This window comes from Theropithecus gelada, chromosome X (assembly GCF_003255815.1).
Source record: "Theropithecus gelada isolate Dixy chromosome X, Tgel_1.0, whole genome shotgun sequence".
Lineage (NCBI taxonomy): Eukaryota > Metazoa > Chordata > Mammalia > Primates > Cercopithecidae > Theropithecus > Theropithecus gelada.
Window position 1 is genome coordinate 117,091,820 of NC_037689.1, and position 21,842 is coordinate 117,113,661.

Consider the following 21,842-nt stretch of genomic DNA (forward strand, 5'->3'; position numbering starts at 1 on the left):
GTTCAGCCCATTCTCCTGCACAGCCTCCCAAGTAGCTGGGATTACAGGCGCACGCCACCACGCCTGGCTAATTTTTTGTATTGTTAGTGGAGACAAGGTTTCATCATGTAGGCCAGGCTGGTCTCGAACTCCTGAACTCAAGTGATCCACCCGCCTTGGCCTCCCAAAGTGCTGGGATTATACCATATCTGCAGTTCTTTTTGTTCCTCTCTTTCTTTTCTATTTTTTTTTTTTTTTCAGATGGAGTCTCACTCCATTGCCCAGGCTGGAGTGCAGTGGTGTGATCTCGGCTCACTGTAACCTACACCTCCCGGGTTCAAGTGATCCGCCTGCCTCAGCCTCCTGAGTAGTTGGGACTATAGGTGTGCATCACCACACCCAGCTAATTTCTGTATTTTTATTTTTATTTTTTTAGATGGAGTCTCGCTCTGTCGCCCAACCTGGAGGGCAGTGGTATGATCTCAACTCACTGCAACCTCCGCCTCCTGGGTTCAAGCGATTCTCCTGCCTCAGCCTCCTGAGTAGCTGGGATTACAAGCTCACGCCACCACGCCTGGCTAATTTTTGTGTTTTTAGTAGAGACAGGGTTTCACCATGTTGGTCAGGCTGGTCTCTAACTCTTTTTTTTTATTTTTTATTTTTTGAGATGGAGTCTCGCTCTGTAGCCCAGGCTGGAGTGCAGTGGCGCGATCTTGGCTCACTGCAAGCTCCACCTCCCGGGTTCACGCCACTCTCCTGCCTCAGCCTCCCAAGTAGCTGGAACTACAGGCGCCCACCACCAAACCCAGCTAATTTTTTTGTATTTTTAGTAGAGACAGGGTTTCACCATGTTAACCAGGACTGTCTCGATCTCCTGACCTCGTGATCCACCCGCCTCGGCCTCCCAAAGTGCTGGGATTACAGGCATGAGCCACTGCGCCCAGCCTATTTTTTTTTTTTTAAGTAGAGATGGGGTCTTGCCATATAGGCCAGGCTGGTCTCGAACTCCTGACCTCAAGTGTTCCTCCTGCCTTGGCCTCCCAAACTGCTGGGATTACAGGCGTGAGCCACCTTGTTCCTCTCTTATATTGAGAGGCCTTGTTCCTCTCTTATATTGCTGCACCTCTAATTTTTTTCCTCCCTTCTGCTCTCTCACTCTCCCTTTGCTTTTCCTCTTTTCCCTTCCTCTCCCATGGACCTTGAGTTTGCAGGGCTTTCCTGAGCAAGCTGGACAGATGGGCTGGGCCTCTGGGACCACACCCCTCCCCTATTCTCAACTCCCCAAGCTCAGGGAATCAAAAGGTCCCACAGGGATGCTGGGACCAGTTATAGGTACCTCAACCAGTCTGACAGCCCACAGCTCACCTCTGGTCACCAGTCCTCAGCCCCTTCAGGTGCCACGTCCTGCCCCGGGAGGATGAGCAGCAGGAAAGAGAAGGCACCACCCCAGAGCAGACTGCTACTTACTTTTTCTTCTCTTTGTCTCTCTTCAGAGTCTGTGAGCCTCCAGCCTGGGAGCCCTGGGACTGGAGCAGCTCGGCTGCTGTCTTTCTTTGCTTGAAAGCATTCACTTCATCATCCAGGGATTTCTTCTTATCCTCCAGTTTCTTCTTCTCGTCCTGGTGCAGTTTCTTCAGACGGTCAAACTTCTCGTGCAGCTGGCAGGGAAGCACAGGGAGATTGGAGAGAGTCCCCTGTGAGCAGTCCCCAGCCTGGCCAAGCCCAGATGGGTGGGGACCAGTAGGGCTGTGACCCTGCAGGACCCTGGAACCTCAGGGGGCATTTCTGTCAGGGATTGCCATGATGGCACCAAAGGCACCATGCTCTGGATCATTCTCTCCTCCTGTCATTTTATCTCCAAGTCTCTGTTCCTGAATATGGTAAAGGAACACTGCATTGTGTTTAGTCAGACATTTTGTTAAAAAGAGTCCCCATAGTTACCACACATGTTCAATAATAACATCAATGATAATAATATAACATTTACTGAGTGCTGGCCGGGCTCAGGCCTATAATCCCAGCACTTTGGGAGGCCGAGGTGGGCAGATTACTTGAGGTCAGGTGTTCAACACCAGCCTGGCCAACATGGGGAAACCCCATCTCTACTAAAAATACGAGAATTAGCCAGGCATTGTGGCATGTGCTGTAGTCCCAGCTACTCAGCAGGCTGAGGCAGGAGAATCACCTGAACCCGGGAGGCAGAGGTTGTACTAAGCCGAGACCACGCCACTGCACTCCAGCCTGGGCAACACAGCAAGACTCCGTCTCAAAAAAAAAAAAAAAAAATTACTGAGAAATTATTATAGGCTAAGCACTAACTTTTATAAGCCCTTTATGCATATTAATTTATTTAATTGTTACCACATTCCTATGAGGTAGGTTCTATTATCTCTATTTTATGAGGAAACAGAAGGTCTAAGAAGTAAGGAATCTGACTATGGTCAACCCAGTATTTAGAGCATTATATAACGGGACCTCTTATGTGTAAGGAACCCCTGTCTTTTCTTAACCCCGCAATCAGGAAGGATCACCACGGATCACAGAGAAAACTTCAGTAATGGGAAAGCCAGTCAATGGAAATGCTTGGCTTTGGGCATGGAAGGAAATAAAAAGGATTTTATGACATGGAATGAGTACAGACACCTCAGCCTTAACTAAAGGGAGGCTTCATTAGTCCTGAATAGAACCAGAAACCCAAAGAACAAGAAGAATATTCTGGGCCAGGCACAGTGGCTCATGCCTGTAGTACCAGCACTTTGGGAGTGCTGTAATCCCAGTAGTCAGCTCAATCCCAGCCAAGGTGGGTGGTACGAAGTCAGGAGTTCTAGACCAGCCTGCCCAACATGATGAAACCTCGTCTCTACTAAAAGTACAAAAATCAGCTGGGCGTGGTGACGCGTGCCTATAATCCCAGCTACTCGGGAGGCTGAGGCAGGAGAATCGCTTGAACCTGGGAGGTGGAGCTTGCAGTGAGCCAAGATCGCACCACTGTACTCCAGCCTGAGCAACAGAGCGAGACTCTGTCTCGGGAAAAAAAAAAAAAAAAAAAAAGAATATTCTGGTATGCCATTGTGGTAGGTGGATCAAAGAACAAGAGGCACAGACAGTCACAAACTAAAATGCAATAAACTACCCTGAATAGTAAGAGCAGAGCAAGCTGAATTGCACTTTCTTTCATGGATTCGGAAAAGAGTTTAGGATTCTGTAGCACTTGCAGCATACCATGAAGAAAGTTGGTTCTCTGGGTCCTGGGGGTATTTGACACTGTCACTTAGGTAGGTGAGTGATAGACTTGCTGTATAAACCAGCTCTTTTCTTTTTTCTTTCTTTCTTTCCTTTTTTTTTTTTGAGACAGAGTATCACTCTGTCGCCCAGGCTGGAGTGCAGTGGCACGATCTCGGCTGCAACCTCCGCCTCCCGGGTTCAAGTGATTCTCCTGCCTCAGCCTCCCGAGTAGCTGGGACTACAGGCGCATGCTACCACTCCTGGCTAATTTTTTTTGTATTTTTAATAGAGACAGGGTTTCACCGAGTTAGCCAGGATGGTCTCGATCTCCTGACCTCGTGATCCGCCTGCCTCGGCCTCCCAAAGTGCTGGGATTACAGGCGTGAGCCACCGCAACTGGCCTAAAGCATCTCTTAGTCACTAGGGCTGCCTATCACTTGCCTTAACCCGGCTTTTGTTTGTTGTACTTTTATTAATTTGTCTTTGAGATCCCCTCAATTCTCCTAGAAGTGATGGGTGACATTTTTTTTTCTTTTTCTTTTTTTTTATTGAGACAGTCTCACTTTGTCATGCAGGCTGGAGTGCAGTGGCCTCGATCTCTCGGCTCAAGCATTTCTCCCACCTCAGCTTCCTGGGTAGCTGGGACTACAGGCACATGCCACCATGCCTGGCTAATTCTTTGTATTTGTACTTTTTAAATTTTTATTATTATTTTTTTTTGAGATGGAGTCTCGCTCTGTCGCCCAGGCTGGAGTCCAGTGGCACAATCTCGGCTTACTGCAACCTCCACCTCCTGGGTTCAAGCAATTCTTCTGCCTCAGCCTCCCAAGTAGCTGGGACTACAGGTGCGTACCACCATACCTGGCTAATTTTTTGTAATTTTAGTAGAGACGGGGTTTCACCATATTAGCCAGGCTGGCCTCGAACTCCTGAACTCGTGATCCGCCCACCTCGGCCTCCCAAAGTGCTGGGATTACAGGTGTGAGCAACTGCGCCCGGCCAATTTTTTGTATTTTTAATAGAGACGGAGCCTCAGTATGTTGCCCAGGCTGGTCTTGAACTCCTGGGCTCAAGCAATCCACCCGCTTTAGCCTCCCAAAGTGCTGGGATTACAGACCTGAGCCAAGGCACCTGTCTGACTTTTTTTTTCTTTTTAAGTGAAACTGAAAAAAAAAAAAAAAAAAAACCAATACCCCCGTCATGGGCTTTGGTGAGAACCCTTGAGAGTGCGACAGGTTAAATGTGGAAGAGATCTGTGAAGTAATTAAGTGTTTCCTTTCTTTTTTTTCTTTTTGAGATAGAGTCTTGCTCTGTTACCCAGGCTGGAGTGCAGTGGCACGATCTCAGCTTACTGTAACCTCCGCCTCCAGATTCAAGTGATTCTCCTGCCTCATCCTCCCAAGTAGCTGGGACTATAGGCATGTGCCACCACACTCCACTAATTGTTGTATTTTTAGTAGAGACAGGGTTTCACCATGTTGGTCAGGCTGGTCTCGAACTCCTGACTTCAGGTGATCCAACCACCTCGGCCTTCCAAAGTGTTGGGATTACAGGCGTGAACCACAATGCCCAGCCCGATGTTTGGATTTCTGTTCCTGTGTTAGTTTGCTGAGGATAATGGCTCCCAGCTCCATTCACATCCCTGTAAAGAACATCCTCTCGGCCGGGCGCGGTGGCTCAAGCCTGTAATCCCAGCACTTTGGGAGGCCGAGGCGGGCGGATCACAAGGTCAGGAGATCGAGACCATCCTGGCTAACACAGTGAAACCCCGTCTCTACTAAAAATACAAAAAAAAAAAACTAGCCGGGCGAGGTGGCAGGTGCCTGTAGTCCCAGCTACTCGGGAGGCTGAGGCAGGAGAATGGTGTAAACCCAGGAGGCGGAGCTTGCAGTGAGCCGAGATCGTGCCACTGCACTCCAGCCTGGGCGACAGAGCAAGACTCCGTCTCAAAAAAAAAAAAAAAAAGAAAAAAGAACATCCTCTCATTCCTTTTCATGGCTCTATAGTATTCCATGGTATATATGTACCACATTTTCTTTACCCAGTCTATCATTGATGGGCATTTGGTTTGAGTCCATGTCTTTCCTATTGTGAATAGTATTGCAGTGAACATATGTGTGCATGTATCTTTATAATAAAATGATCTATAGGATTGCTGGGTCGAATGGTATTTCTGATTCTAGGTCTTTGAGGAATCACCACACTGTCTTCCTCAATGGTTGAAGTAATCTACATTCACACCAACAGTGTAAAAGTGTTCCTATTTTTCTACAGCCTGACCAGCAGCTGTTGTTTCTTGACATTTTAATAATCACCAGGCTCACATTTACCTCTTTCTCTGCCTCTTTGAGCTCTGCTTCTTTCTCTTTGACTCTCTGGACGAACATCTGTCTCATCTCCTCTTCTTTTTTCTGGAGTTCCCCTAGGAACTCGTTTCTTTTGGCCTCATACGTCTCCTGTAAACTGCGAACATGGTCAGGTTAATTCTTCTTCCTTTGGAATGGCTCCTATTTGATAAAACTGGCCCCAAAGATGCTCACTGGGTTCCTCTGTCCTCCCTTCCCCAGTTGTGAGCCAGGTACAAAAATAGAACCACAAAGCTGTGGGCACCTGGCTTGGCCCATGACAGCATGCCCACAGGGCTTCTGAAGAGGGATGGGGCAACCCTAGTGAACTGGAGAGACTTAGAATATCTGATTCTATACTCTTGTTCTATGGATGAGAAAACTGAGGCCCAGAGAGGTGAGGTGTCTTGCTCAAGGCTCCATGGCTAGTTAGAGGGAGACCTTTGACCAGAAGCTAAGTCTCCCGTCTCTTCATCTGGGTTTTCCCCTGCACAGTGCTGCCAGGCCCTAGCTCTGAAACCGACCACATGAATGAACTATTTCAACAAATGCTTGAGGAGACTCCATATGTGCTAGACTCAGTACTAATTGACATGATGCTAGTCACTCAGCCTCTACAGCCAACAGCCATCATACTTGCCATCAAGGAACTCATGGTCTAGTGGGAGATGCCCCTGGCCTAAGCTTATTTTTAAAGAAATAGGAGATGATAGGCTGGGTGCGGTGGCTCACACCTGTAATTCCAGCACTGTGGAGGCCAAGGCCGGTGGATCACCTGAGGTCAGGAGTTCGAGACCAGCCTGGCCAACATGGTGAAACCCCATCTCTACCAAAAAATATAAAAAATTAGCCGGGCGTCGTGGTGGATGCCTGTAATCCCAGCTACTTGGGAGGCTGAGGCAGGAGAATCGCTTGAGCCTGCTAGGCGAAGGTTGAAGTGAGCCAAGATCGCTTCACTGCACTCCAGCCTGTGTGACAGAGTGAGACTCCATCTCAAAAAAAAAAAAAGGCAATAGCCTGGTGAAGAAGAGGTGGAACTGTGATCCAAAGAGGGCAGCATGTAAGAAAGCTCGTGTGGAGAGAGAATGACATTCTTAGGGAGCCAGGTGTGGTTCAACATGGCCAGAGAGCACCATGGCAATGCTGGAGTAGAGTCAGACGAAGTTCCTGAGCCTGGTGGAAGAGAACAGGCTTTGAATGACATATTTAAAAATTGGACGTGTATGCACTGCATGGTTTTAAAGCAGGAAGTAGTACTAGATCCAATTTGAAAATGAGAAGGACCACTCTGGCTGTGTTGTGAGAAGGATAGACTTTCCATCAATCCAAGTAAGAAGTGACAGGATCTTGGCTGGGCGTGGTGGCTCATGCTTGTAATCTCAGCACTTTGGAAGGCCAAGGTGGGTGGATCACTTGAGGTCAGGAGTTCAAGACCAGCCTGGCCAATATGGTGAAACCCTGTCTCTAATAAAAATACAAAAATTAGCCGGGTGAGGTGGTGGGTGCCTGTAATCCCAGCTACTTGGGAAGCTGAGGCAGGAGAATCACTTGAACCCCGGAGACCAAGGTTGCAGTGAGCCGAGATTGTGCCATTGCACTCCAGCCTGGGCGAGGGAGCAAGACTCTGTCTCAAAAAAAAAAAAAAAAAAGAAAAGAAAAAAAAAAGAAGTGATAGGATCTTAAATGTTAAGGGCTGGGAGGGAATGGAGGGAGTGGTAAGAAAGGCAGAACTCCCAGGACTTGGGAGGAGCCAAAGGTAATTCTGATTCTCCCTGGGCAACCAGGTGGATGGTGGTATCATGAATAGCAACAGGGAATGTTGGAGACGCATGCTTAAGAGGGAAGAAGATGAATTTGTACTAAGCTTGATTTTTGGGGATGTCCTCTATGGGATGTCAGAGTGGAAATGTCCAGGATGCAGTTGGATTAATGGGTTTAGACTTCAGAAGTAAGACTAGCTTGGGAGCCATCTACTTCTAGGTGGTAATTAGGGCTGTGAGAGTAGAAAGAACCAGCTGCAAAGAGAACAAAAGTGAAAGAAGCAGAGGCCCTAGGAAAGAATCCCGGGGGGTGTATATCAACATTTAAAGGAGTAAGGTGAAGAAAATGAGCCTGCAAAGGAGGCTGAGAAGAAATAGTAGGAGAGATAGGAATAGAATCAGCCAGGACATTGCTGGAAAAGCCAAAGGCAGAGAGCATTTCAACGAGGCAGTGAGGAATGGCATAAAGTGCTGCGTTGATATCAAATAAGATGGAACCCAAAGGCAACATTGAACTTAGCCACAAGTTTGCGATTCCCGGCCTTGGGGCGAGGCATTTGAGTGGTTATGCTGGGGGCAGAAGCCAGACTGCAGTGGGTTGAGGAATGAATGAGAGATGGGGAAGAGGAAACAGCAAATATAGAACAACTCTTTCTCCTTCTCATCCTGTCAAGGACTTCTTGACAGGGCAGAGGCTGGTAAGAAAGAGCAGGGTTAAGGGGAAGTTTCTTCAGCACAAGAATGCTTACTTGCAGCACGAGAAGGAGCTGGCAGAGAAGGAGTGAAGAAGGCGAAGACACAGGAAACAGAGTATTCAGGATGGAGTGAAGGAGGAGGGAAGGAGACAAAATGACCAGGTGGAGGCACACCTACTCCTCTACAAATGCAGATGAAAGCTGCAGGTGGGGAAGAGAGCCAGGGGGCTCCCACCAGAAAGAGACAAGCAGGGCTTCCCCCAGCCCCACGTGCTCCAGTGGCCCCTGGCCCCACCTGTCAGTATAGGGCATGAGCCTATCCTTCCTGAAGCAAGTATCCCCAAGGGACTGGTTAGGCTCTGACTCCAGGCCAGCTTTAGGCTGTGAACAGGTAGTGTTAAGATCTCAGAGGCTCTTTGAAAGCCTTTTTAACCGGTAGACATCTCCCTCACTTGCTTATTAGTGCCTGACCAACATAAAGGGCACCACGTGGTAATTTCAACTGTGGAGCTTATTTCACACATCACACATATAGATCAGACACTTCTACTTGGTGCATCACTCCTCTCTGCATAATAACCTGCTTTCAAAAACATTTCCCTTCTCTAAAAGCATTCTGATTTAAGAAATATGCCAATGATGATTAACATCCTGCGGTCAAAACAGAACTTGCACTTGAATGCAGACACTAAGAACAGCAATTGAAGAGCCTGCAGTTCATCGATGCATGGCAAGGGATCGCTACCTGGTCCTATCTGGGTTTCAGAATGGGGAAATGGGTAAAGAACCTGTCTGAGTGCCAGGAGCCTGATGAAGAAAGAGGGGCAGAGGACAGTTACCAACTGCCACCCCGTGGAACAGGGCCCCAGCTTGGGGATCCCCTCCAGCGCAGCTGCTTGGAGCTGTCACGGATGCGTGCATGTGTGTGTGGTGATCCGCCTTGCTGGTCCTCTGGGCCTCCTCCCTTCCCTTGCCCTTCAAAGCAAGGCAGCAGTACTTCCCAAGCCTGCGCCCCACAGCTCTCCTGGCAGGTGTGCAGTGGCTAAGGGTGAACAGGCAAGCAGAACTTGCAAGTGAGCCGCCCCTGCTCCTCGAGGTCTTAGCACCCGTGTCTCGCCTCCCCTGTGAATTCTCCAGGGGAAGGCTTCCACACCACCTGGGTGGGCTGAGCTGAGCTGGGCTGGACTGGGCTGGCAGGAGTGGTACCTGAAGGGTTTGCTGTCAGGGTCGGTGTCCTTGAAGCCCATCTCCTCCAGCTTACAGCGGCGATACAGCTCATAGTGCCGGGTGTGGGTCTGCTCCCGCAGATCCTCCATGTTGACCCGAATCAGCATCTCCCGCAGCTTCACAAAGTCGCAGTGGGCCTCGTTTTCAACTGCATAGCAGGGTTTGGGGTATTGAAAGTATGTTGAAAGGAAGGCCAGCGGAAGCAGAAATGGATGAAACGAGAGGCAAAATGTCTAACAGTGACGTTGCCTTGCAATCTGTGTATTTAGATCCTGCAAATTTACTTCCTCTCTTTTTTACTGAAAATGTAAATGAAAGGTTACAAAAATGCCAGTAATGAAAAATGGTGATACCATAAAAATACTTGTTAAGACAGTCAGTAGCACCACAATCTAAATTCAGCAGTCAGACCTTCAAAAGAATGTTTGGTCTATACCACTTGTAGGACAACAGTACATATGCATCTATCCATCCATCCATCCATCCATCCATCTATCCATCCATCCATCCATCCATCCATCCATCCACCCACCCATTCATCCATCCATCCACCCATTCATCCATCCATCTATCCATCCATCCAATCAATATTTGTGGAATCTCTGTTCCCATTATTGTGTGAGGCACTGGGAATTCAGAAACGAAGTCATGGAATCTTGCTGTCAGGAGCTTACAGTTTAGAGGAAGAATAGATGCAAATAGACAAATACAATTCAGTGCAAAACTACAAAAACAGAGGGATAGCCAAGTGGCAATAAAGCTCAGAAGAGGGGGGCCTAAGAGCTCCTGGGAAAGTGAAGACTTCACCGAAGAGAAAATCCCTAAGATGACTCTGGAAGGAAGAATAGTAATTTATCAGCCAGAGAAGGGAATGGTGTTTGCAAGGTGTCAATGAGGTTAGGCAAGGTTATGTAGCTAGTAAGTTGCAGAGTTAGGGCTCAAACCCAGGCAATGTAGGGGAGGTGACAAAGTCTCCAAATAATAAGGGGAAAGAACTAGGATATTGATAGATGACAGTGACAAGGAGGGGTGTGGACCGCAGGCATGGCCCACCTGGATGGTAGAAGCTTCCAAGGAGGTGGTTTCTTTAGAGGGTAGATAATGGCCTGACAGTAGCAATGGTGACTAGGAGCAAGGGGACCCCACTTTCTGGCCTGTGTGAACAAGTCCCCTCTTCAAAAGAGTGCAAGCAAAGGTCTGCAATTTTGGGCAGTGGTCAAGAATGACAGATGTGGACCAAGTCATAGCAAAATCGATTTCTGGCTAGACCAGGTCACAAGCAGTACTTTGTCAAGGTGGCTACAGGTATGGCTTCACTGTGTCGGATGGTGGTATTTGGCCTGAACAAGTAGGAAAAATGGTGTCTGAAGTGATGAGCAGGCAGTCACCCCAGATTCTGTCTTGCAGAGTCTGGAAGAGGGTAGTGGGGGCAGAGAGGGGCCTGGGATAAGTGGGTCAGCTGTAGTTGAAGCAGACTGCCTTGTGGTCATCAGTCTTTCCAAAGCCCGAATCAGCTCACATAATCCTTCTGCTTAAGACCCACTGAATTAGCAATAAAGCCCCCTGCTGTCATAGAACGTAGGCTAATATTAAAGATGACGTCAGTAAGACAACTTCTCAGGACTATGCTATATGCAACTTCTCAGTACTATGCTATATGCCATCTCCTCCTCCATCTCTGGACAGTGATCTCTGATGGTGAGTCAGAAGGAGTGCCTCCAAGGCCCCTGCAGGCTACCTAAGCAATATACAACTTCTTCCTCATTCAAGCAGAACAGTCAACTTAGACTTACAAGAAAAACTTTCAAAGCCCCCTTTATTGTTTAGGTTCAGGGTAGTCCACGTCAGATGAAGTAAGTCATTGGAACCATGTCTACTGGCTTCTCCTCATCTCACTTCAGGTTCCTGTTTCTCAGACCACAAGTCCATTCCCAGGGTGGGACTGTGGGTCCAGAAACCATTTGCAAACGTTCCTAGTGGAGCAACCCCAGCTCTGAACAGCAGAGAAGACCAGAACTTAGCACAGCTCTGATAACCAGTCTTGTCCCACCTATAGAAAATCCAGCTATTGTCAGTGGGTCTGCGGGGTGTCCTAAAACATGCCAGCCTTCGTATGTGATGCGGACAACTCGCCACCCACTTTCAGGTGTTTCCCCAGTGGTAGGGATGAGGTTACAGAGAACCAGCCACTCTTTCACACGATGCCCCTATCAGCCACGGCCCGGTTTCTAGCTGTAGACTCTCAGGACTAAAGACCTCTTCTACCCACAGCACTGTCCTTGGCCTTGTCTTATGCACTGAACTGACTAGCCCTGAGGGTAAGTTAACATATGTCAGGCAGATCCCAGAAGGAACTTTCCTGAGTGTAATACAATATGTCTGATTGCTTTTCAATTGTGAAATAATCATACATTCAAAAGAGGGCATGAAATATGTATGTGCGATTTAAAGAATTTTTGAAAAATTAACACCAATGTCTCCACAACCCAGGTTAAACATTACCAGTATCTTGGAAGCCCCTGAGTGCCCTTTTCCAATCTCATCCTCCTTTATCCCCCCACTCCCCTGGCAGAGACTTAACCCCTCTCCTGACTTTGGAGAGTATCATTCCTTTGTTTTCTTTACAGTTTTACCTCTCATGTGTGCATTCCTAAAAATATATATCTTATTTAGTTTTGCCTCCTTTTGGAATTCATACAAAGGGAATCCAATGGTATGTTTCTTTCTTTTTTTTTTTCAATCTCGCTCTGTCGCCCAGGCTGGAGTGCAGTGGCGAAATCTCAGCTCACGGCAATCTCTGCCTCCTGGGTTCAAGCGATTCTCTTGCCTCAGCCTCCTGAGTAGCTGGGACTACAGGCACATGCCACCATGCCTGACTTTTTTTTTTTTTTTTTTTGTATTTTTAGTAGAGACGGGGTTTCACCATGTTGGCCAGATTGGTCTCGAACTCCTGACTTCTGGTGATCTATCCGCTTCGGCCTCCCAGAGTGCTAGGATTACAGGAGTGAGCCACTGCGCCCAGCCCCAATATGTAGTTTTTTAAAATCCCTTACCCCCTTCCCACCCTCCCATTATCCAGTCTTTTTTTTTTTTTGTACTTTTAGTAGAGATGGGGTTTCACCATGTTGACCAGGATGGTCTCGATTTCCTGACCTCGTGATCCGCCTGCCCCGGCCTCCCAAAATGCTGGGATTACAGGCGTGAGCCACCACGTCCGGCCTATCCAGTCTATTTTAATGAATATCTGGATTGTTTGTAATTATTTGTCATTACAAACAACACTACTGTGAACATTCTTGTGCATTTCCTGGTGCACTTGGGCAAGAACACAGGCTTTCTCGCACACTCCTTCCTACCTTGCAAGTCTTTGTGTTTAGGAATACTTTTCCCATGAGAGACAGAGGAAGCTTGCTCCCATCAGGGCATCCCAGTATGGAGCCAGAGTTAGCTTCCTAGTGACCCCTATGGCTATTTGGGACCCATGCCAAATGAGCAGAGACTTGGGACAGTTTAGAAACTTGTCATATAGTGGCTGGGGACAAACAAAGAGGCAGACAAAAGGGGTTTCCTGCATGTAGCCCCTCTCCCGGAGACTCACTCACCCTGCACAGTGCCCCAAGGATACTGCCGCGCCCTCATCATCTTGTTGCCTATCTTCAGTTCTTCCGTGCTGCCGATGACAGCAAACGGCAGGTGGGCCTGAAACCGAAGGCAAACGAAAGCTGAGAACTGCAGAGGAAAGGCACTGAGTGTTACACAACCCAACTGCTGTTGGTCTCTGGGGCCCCAGACCCTCACCCTGCAATGTCCCTCACTGTCATCATCACCAACAAGCATTTATTAAGTTCCCAAACTATGTGAGGATAAGAGGCCTAGTCCAAGCTTCTGCTGTTCAGAAATTCACAATAGAGGGTAACAATGACATGGCTGAATGCATAGGGAACAAAGAGAGAAAATAAGCAGAATAATACGCAGACACACAGACTACCAAGCTATTCGCTATTCATAGTTACTGCTGAGGGCAAGAGCCTTTGGAAGATGGGGAAGTGGAATGAGGGGGGTTCTGTGTGGATAGAGAGGATAAAGGAGTACCGAAGGGTCTCAGATCACTGGCCCTTCTCCCTCCCTGGCGTGCAAGAGCCCCAAGACTAGGTCCATACTGAGACCACAAAGCCGACTGAGCTGTATTGTCCTTGTTCTCATCCTTCCCTGGAGAAAGAGCTCACACTGAACTCGTGAGCCTAGAAGGCAAGTCACTAAGGATTTACTCACATGACTGTGCTGGGTTCTGCTGTAGGTGCTATAAGGCAGATAGAAGCAGCAGAAGACATGCTCCCTCGCCCTCTAGGAGCTTACAGTCTAGTTGAGGGAGCCCAAATTACATAACTCAAGTCATATAAGATAGTATGTGATCAAGGGCTCAAGTATATGGTCTGGTGCCCTGCACATAGCAGGTGCTTAATAACTACTTCCTGAATGGCTGTGGTAAGGCTAGGGAAAGAGGAAAGAAAGGCAAAGGACAAATAGGTTTATGAGCTTGGTGCTCACAGGGGGAATGAGGAGCTTGGCCTGGCTTTATGGGTCAGAGAAGAGAGAGCTGCCCCGACTTGGTAGTGTGGGGCCTGGGAAACACTCACAGAGCCCCAGTCCACAAGGAGCTGGCCAGCCTGTAAGTGCTGAGTCACCACAGCCAAATGGAACTACGGAATCAATGTTTACCGACCAGGTGAGCCCAGGCGGGGCTTTGCCCAAAAGGGCTTTACACCAACAGGTAAAGAGCCTATGGGGAAAGTTTCTTAGCCTGCTTGCAGAAACAGACCATGATCTCAGATATTTTGACCCATTTGCCCACTCATCCTAGCTCCTGTGATATATGCTAGGGATTAAGAACAACGTAATGGCAAAAAAGCACAGAGCCTGGCCCCGGAGACTGCACAGTGTGCCCAGGGAGAAAGCCATCCCGACAACGATCAGACAGCAAGATGAGGGTTGTGCCAGAAGTGGAGGTTGCAGTGAGCCGAGATCGCACCACTGCACCCCAGCCTGTGTGACAGAGCAAGACCCTGTCTCAAAAAAAAAAAAAAAAAAAAAAAAAGATCAAGGTCGTAAACAGGGCTGGAGTAACACAGAAGAGGGAGCAATTAACTTCGTGGGAAGTCAAATAAGTCGTTTCAGAGTAGGTAGTGGCAATCATACTAACAGCGTTAGCATTAGCAATAATTTGTTAAGCCCTATGCACTGGGTACCAGCTGCTTTACATGGTATTGTCTCACTGAATCTCTACGACAACACTATATGGTAAGTTGCCTTATTATTCTCCTCTTTAGATGGGGAAACTGAGGTCCGGAAGGGCTAAGGGACTTGCCAGCAGGCACACAATAGTAAGGAACAGAATGAGGTATGGAATCCTGGTCTCTCTGACTTCAAAGCCCACCCCTTGCTGGTCTGCTACTTCCGTTTAGGGGGTTCAAGCAGTAGATGAGGTGCGTACCCTAAACCCTGGGGGAACTAGTTGTTCAAGACCAGATTATCAGAGGCAATTCAATTCAGGGAAACCCACAGCACATCTGTGGCTTGTTTGTTTAATCCACAGGCTGATGTCACAGCCAATCCTTCCTCTCCATTCTCCTCTAGCTCTGGACCCCAAAAATGTCCTTCAGAGCAGAAGAACACAGAATTTCATCAGGAGCTCAGCTCCAGGACCTCCACCAATCCCTTCAATTGCTTGGCTGCCAGCTGAAGCTGCTCTTCTTTCACCCTCTCGCCTCTCAGCTGCTATCAGACAATCGTCTCAGCCACTCTCCAACCCCTCCCCACTCCACTGACTGTCCCTTAAATCTGGACATGGGAAAGAGGAGGTTATGGATATGGAAGGTGGGTGTGGGGTGGAGGTGAGAAATGTTTCATCCATTCTGGGAGGGGAATGACCAGAAGAGTAACTGGGCAAGTGACACACAGGGCATTTGGGAAGCACTGAATTCGTGAAAATGCTGCCCAAGGGCCTAAAAGCATCTCCAGTCTTTGCCAGGAGGGTTGATCTGGGCACAATTCATTCCCACTCAGGGACCTAAGACATATCGGGAGCCTCGAATCCACCCCTAAACATTTTCTGGGAAAACATTTCCCCTGCAGAGACCCCACAGCTTCAGCCACATGACACAGAAGAGCCAAGGGGCGGCGAATGCAGAGAGCTAGACTGAGGGAGGAGGTGATAAAGAAAAACCACGTTGTAGCACTCCCTCATCCTGGGCTCTCAGCTGTAAGTGATGGAGGAGGAAGGCATGTGAAGTGGGAGGTGCTTCTCCGAGCTCGAGAAAAAAAAAAAGAAGAAGAAAACAAAGCCATACAAAAATGTCAGTATTCCCTCGGGCCTGTTCCATTTTTATCATCAAGAGACACTGTCAGAATGATAGGGTGACTTGCTTCCCCCTCTTTCTCAAACTGCTGTCATTTTATTCTTCTAGCTCAAAAATATAGCCCCAGCCCTCCCACGGCACACTCCTTTGCAGCTGGCCTCAGTCTGTTTTGATAAGTATATGCAAGGTAGGCATTTCCCAGTGCTCTCCTTTCGTTTGACTTTCACAGCATCCTTCTATGGCAATGATTAAAAGATCCATTCATGAGTTGGGGAACTGGGATACAGGGAGGTTAAACGAGTTGCCTAAGTCCCTAACCCGCATGCCCAGATCCTCTGAAGCGGCAGCAAGGCCACCGAGCTTTGGCTGCCAACCTCTCCCAGCCACCTAGGGTGGCCTGCACTCTGCCTCCTGGCTACGTGGCATCCGCTAGAAGGAAGCAAACCATGACAAGCAGGAAATCATGGGGACCAGGCTCTGGCCCTCTGTTCCACTGCTTTTGAGAGACAGATGGCTTTGACAACCAGAATGGAGTCGAGCGGAGCAGAGAGCAGATACCCACCCTCCCCCCGCACCACCACCGACCATACTCCTAGGTCCTACCAGTGGGATCCAAATCTGAGGCTGGGCTTTCTGCTATTTTTCCCAGGTCTCTGTAGGAAACTGACAGACAGGGGTGACATTTTCTATGTGTGGACCCAGGGAGGAGACTCTGTTAGATGCAGGGCAGTGTTGCTGCTGAAACACAAACAGCCCTCTCAGGGGAGTCTGTGTAAATCTCTCACTCAGACTTCCAATGAGGCGCCCTCGGATGTCAGATTTCCCAGTGTCAGAAAACTCCAACAAGAGATAGTCTCAAGCCTCTCTTGGGAGTCCATTCCTAGATTCACTATCTGTCTTAGTGCATTTTGTCTTGCTACAATAAACTACTTGAGACTGAGTAATTTATCAACAATAGAAATTTATTCCTCATAGTTCTGGAGGCTGGGAGGTCCAAGATCAAGGCACCAGCATCTGGTCTGGTGAGGACCTTCTTGCCGCATCATCACACAGCAGAAGGACCAGCTAGCCCAACACTGCATGACGTCTCTTTAAAAAGGGTCTTCGGCCAGGCATGGTGGCTCACGCCTATAATTCCAGCACTTTGGGAGGCCGAGGCAGGTGGATCACGAGGTCAGGAGTTCAAGACCAGCCTGGCCAAGATGGTGAAACCCCCATCTCTACTAAAAATACAAAAATTAGCTGGGCGTGGTGGTGGACGCCTGTAATCTCAGCTACTCGGGAGGCTGAGGCAGAGAATTGCTTGAACCTGGGAGGCAGAGGTTGTGGTGAGCCAAGATCACACCACTACACTGCAGCCTGGCCGACAGAGCAAGACTGCATCTCAAAAAAAAAAAAAAAAAAAGGGGCCCCATCCCCATAAAAAAGGGGGGAGCCCCTCATGGCCCAATCACTTTTTTTTTTTTTAAAGACAGAGTTTCACTCTTGTTGCCTAGGCTGGAGTGCAATGGCACAATCTCAGCTCACTGCTGCAACCTCCGCCTCCCGGGTTCAGGTGATTCCCCTGCCTCAGTCTCCCGAGTAGCTGGGATTACAGGCGCCTGCCACCACGCCCAGCTAATTTTTGTATTTTCAGTAGTGACGGGATCTCGCCATGTTGGCCAAGCTGTTCTTGAACTTGGGTGATCCACCTGCCTCAGCCTCCCAAAGTGCTGGGATTACAGGCATGAGCCACCGCGCCCAGCCAGGCCCAATCACTTCTTAAGGGCCCTTTTTTTGTTTTTTCTTTTTTTGTTTTTTGTTTTTGAGACAGTCTCACTCGGTTGCCAGGCTGGAGTGCAGTGGCGTGATCTTGGCTCACTGCAACCTCCACCTCCCGGATTCAAGTGATCCACCTGCCTCAGCCTCTCGAGTAGCTGGGACTACAGGCGTGTGGCACCATGCCCAGCTAATTTATCTTTTTCTTTTTTTTTGCAATGGAGTTTCGCTCGTTGCCCAGGCTGGAGTGCAATTGCGTGATCTCAGCTCACCACAACCTCCACCTCCTGGGTTCAAGCAATTCTCCTGCCTCAGCCTCCTGAGTAGCTGGGATTATAGGCATGCACCACCATGCCCAGCTAATTTTGCATTTTTAGTAGAGATGGGGTTTCTCCATGTTGGTTAGGCTGGTCCCAAACTCCCGACCTCAGGTGATCCGCCTGCCTCAGCCTCCCGAGTAGCTGGGATTACAGGCATGAGCCACCGTGCCTGGCAATTTTTTGTATTTTTAGTAGAGACGGGGTTTCACCATGTTGGCCAGGATGGTCTCGATCTCTTGACCTCTTGATTTGCCCACCTTGGCCTCCCAAAGTGCTGGGATTACAGGTGTGAGCCACTGTGCCTGGCCCCCACCTCTTAATACTATCACACTGGCCACATTTGAATTTTGGAGGGGACACAATCAAACCGTAGCACCACCTTTACTGACTTGTGTCTAACTTAAATTCTTCTTGGTACATTGTAAAGTACTTAATAATCCAATTGGCATGAGTTACTTTATTCTTATTTCACCACATCCATTATACTTGGGAGGCTAGGTGACTGTCTTCCTTAACCCAGTGAAATAGACAATGTCAGAACTCTTTATTCCTCATCTAATGATAATATTCTGATTGGGCTTGCTTCCCTCCCAGGGTGGACAGTGTTTCCCAGTTATGTTAGTCCCCATTTCAGGCTCCTGCTGGTGACTGAACAAGACCATTGGCTGATTTGCTCTCAAGTCAACCACTGGTGATTCCTGCAAAAGTACATGGAAACAATGGAAATACCACTGCTGTCTCAGAGGAAGGGATGGACTTGTGTCTATGGGTCTCCCTGTGACCCTACTGTTCAGCCATGTGCTCTCACTGGACCCAAATGTCAACTGCCTTTGTGGGAACCAAACCCCAGACCTCACAAATGGACAACTAATGGAGCTTAGTCAAATAAGTAACTGGGCCTTTTTGCTGGTCCTAGTCATGGTTTGAGCCATGCAAAGAACATCATTAAATTTAAAACAACATAGCAATTTTCAGTATTAAAGTCTACAACCTTGAGAGATATCAGAGTATGAGTTGAAAATAGCATGCAACAAGACCTCGCTCTCCCTTCCCTTCCCCTTCAATCTAAAATAAGGTTTTCTGGAGTCACCCATAATCCAAGGTGGTGGCTGGGACCTCATTACTCTCATTTCCTGCCATAAAAATCCCTCATGGTGACAGACAGGACATTGTCCAGTCTTCTCCACTCAGGCAACAGCCTTCTTCCACTTCTTCCAATCCAGCTCCTATGACAATTGGCTGGGATGGCTGAGGCTGTGGGGTTGGAGTCAAATCCAAAATGAAAGACCAGCACCAACTCCTCCTACCACCCAAGCCCAGGTCCTGAGGATGCAGTTTCATACACCACGGCTTGTGTGAAGACTCTGGGGACTTTTGACATAGTTGTTCGGTGGCAGGCAGGCTAAGCAATCGTCTGTGTATATTTGATAGCACCCTCTTTCCCATCACAGCGCATGTAACACAAAGCACTCACATGCAAGCTCCTCTCACAGGCATGCCAATTCCAGGCACACTAGATGTGGGGCCACTCCTCTCTTTCCCACTCAAAAAAAAACCACAGTGGATTAGCCGAGCATGGAGGTGCATGCCTGTGGTCCCAGCTACTCAGGAGGCTGAGGCAGGAGGACTACTTGAACCCAGGAGGTGGAGGCTACAGTGAGCTGAGATTGATTACATCACTGCACTCCAGCCTGGGTGACAGAGCAAGAGCCTGTCTCAAAAAAAAAAAAGAAAAAAAGAAAAAGAAAGAAAAAAAAAGCACAGTGGGATGCAAGGGAGTAAGTGGTGAGTGATTTATAATAGGGATAATTCTGAATCCATTGGAATTCCCTCCCTCCCTCCCTCTTTCTCCTTCCTTCCACTGGAATTCCCTCCTTCCCTCCCTCCCTCCCTCTTCCCTCTCCTCCTTCCTTCCTTTTTGTTTCTTTCTTTCTATTTAGTTTTTTTTTTTTTTTTTTCTTTTTTTTCCTTTTTTTTTTTTTTTTGATTTTTTTTTTTTGGTGAGACAGGGTGTTGCTCTGTCACCCAGCCTGGAGTAGTGCAGTGGCACGATCAGGGTTCACTGCAGCCTCAACTTCCCGGGCTCAAGTAATCCTCCCGCTTTAGGCCGCCCACCGACCAAGTAGCTGAGACTACAGGTGTATGCCACAGCACTAGTTAATTTTTTTTTTTTTTTGAGATGGAGTTTTGCTCTTGTTGCCCAGGCTGGAGTGCAAAGGCGCAATCTCAGCTCACTGCAACCTCTGCCTCCCTAGGTTCAAGCGATTCTCCTGCCTCAGCCTTCCAAGTAGCTGGGATTACAGGCACGCACCACCACACCCAGCTAATTTTGTCTTTTTAGTAGAGACGGGGTTTCTCCATGTTGGTCAGGCTGGTCTCGAACTCTTGACCTCAGGTGATCCACCCACCTCGGCCTCCCAAAGTGCTGGAATTACAGGCGTGAGCCACCGCGCCTGGCCACCAGTTAATTTTTTTTTTTTTTAATTTCAGTAGAGATGAGGTCTTGCTATGTTGTTCAGCCTCGAATTTTGTTTTTCAAAGTGAAACACAATTATGAGTAATAAAGGACCCAAAATTCCTTCTCAGCCATAACAGCATGCTTGACAACTGCTGTTGCCTAGCTTGGGGGTTTCCAGCCTTGAGGATGAGCCTACCCTAGGCTCAGTAGGAGGCCAGAGCTGAGCTGAGAACAGAGCCCAGGATGACTGTCACTCCTAATCCACGAGGTACAAAGATGTGGTTCTGTGTGACATCTTGAGATGGCTGACAACTCTCAGTCCCTATTTATTCTTAGCAAAGCAAACCACAAGCCTGAAAGCTGCTTGGTGACTTAGGGCGTCAGTGTTCGGAAGGTCTCTATGGCAACTGATGTCCTGAGGTGACCAGACGCTTCCAGACATCAGTGCCGGTGGCACCTAGACAACACTTCTCACGAGGCTCCCGTTTTTCTGCAGACTAGGCTGTCTCTTCATAACAGAGCCTAGTTTCCATCAAAATGCCCTGACTTCTCAAGAGGACAAGCACTAATCTTTTTTAATTTTTCCATGCCCATGGCCGGTCAGAGAAGACCTATCTCCACCTGCCACGCTCCAGAGAACCTTACCCCTGAGCCAGATTTGTCTAAGATGGTGATGGTGATAACAAACGCATCTCGGGTGTACTGATGGACGGGAAGTCAGGCGAGACAATGACTTGCTGCCCTGCTATGCTAATTTGTTGGCCAATTCATAGGAGGTGGCAGCTGATGTTGTAATGATAACTTAGAGGGCAGTGGCAGCAGGAAAGTTTTCTAAAAATGGCTTTTATTACAAGGCTTTCCTGAGTTTGGCTATACCCAGGCATTATGTCATTAGGAAAAACTGATGCCACTCAATAGAGAAAAAGAAATCTGTTCCCAAAGCAGACGCTTTCTGAAAGCTATTAGCTGTCTGCTTGAAATCACAACATTGAAGATTTCACAGCAACAGCAACACATTGTAAGGAAGCATTAGGAGATGTTTGCCTCTCTGCCTTCTTTATTAGTCATTCCTCTAGTAGGGAAAAGTGGGGGAGGAGAGGAAAGATGGCAAGGTTTCTTTTTTTTTTTTTTTTTTAAATTTTTTCACATTTAAAAAAAAAAAAATAACCCTGTTTTTTTTTTTTTTTTTTTTTTTTTTTTGAGATCAGTCTCGCTCTGTCGCCCAGGCTGGAGGGCAATGACGTAATCTTGGCTCACTGCAACCTCTGCCTCAGCCTCCAGAGTAGCTGGGATTACAGGCGCACACCACCACGCCTGGATAATTTTTGTATTTTTTAGTAGAGACGGGGTTTCGCCATGTTGGTCAGGTTGGTCTCAAACTCCTGACCTCAGGTGATCCACCCGCCTCAGCCTCCCAAAGTGCTGGGATTACAGGCCTGAGCCACCATGCCCAGCACACCCTGATATTTAAAAATAACATCTCGGCCGGGCGCGGTGGCTCAAGCCTGTAATCCCAGCACTTTGGGAGGCCGAGACGGGCGGATCACGAGGTCAGGAGATCGAGACCATCCTGGCTAACACGGTGAAACCCCGTCTCTATTAAGAAATACAAAAAACTAGCCGGGCGAGGTGGCGGGCGCCTGTAGTCCCAGCTACTCGGGAGGCTGAGGCCGGAGAATGGCGTGAACCCGGGAGGCGGAGCTTGCAGTGAGCTGAGAT

The 21,842-nt window shown here is 48.2% G+C and overlaps 1 protein-coding gene across 7 annotated transcripts in view; it reads right to left on the reverse strand.

The window, feature by feature from the left end:
- The window catches only part of SEPT6 (septin 6), a 79,206-nt gene that overhangs the window by 12,803 nt on the left and 44,561 nt on the right, over positions 1–21,842 (reverse strand). For 6 of the 7 annotated variants that reach the window (XM_025371693.1, XM_025371696.1, XM_025371698.1 and 3 more), the window contains exons 6-9: positions 12,834–12,930; positions 9,211–9,379; positions 5,535–5,667; positions 1,447–1,637 (exon numbers count right to left, since the gene is read on the reverse strand). In XM_025371693.1, the coding sequence (XP_025227478.1) occupies positions 1,447–1,637; positions 5,535–5,667; positions 9,211–9,379; positions 12,834–12,930 (590 nt within the window). Of the gene's footprint in view, positions 1–559; positions 1,638–5,534; positions 5,668–9,210; positions 9,380–12,833; positions 12,931–21,842 lie in introns of those variants that run through there. The other variant, XM_025371692.1, reaches the window with a different exon arrangement.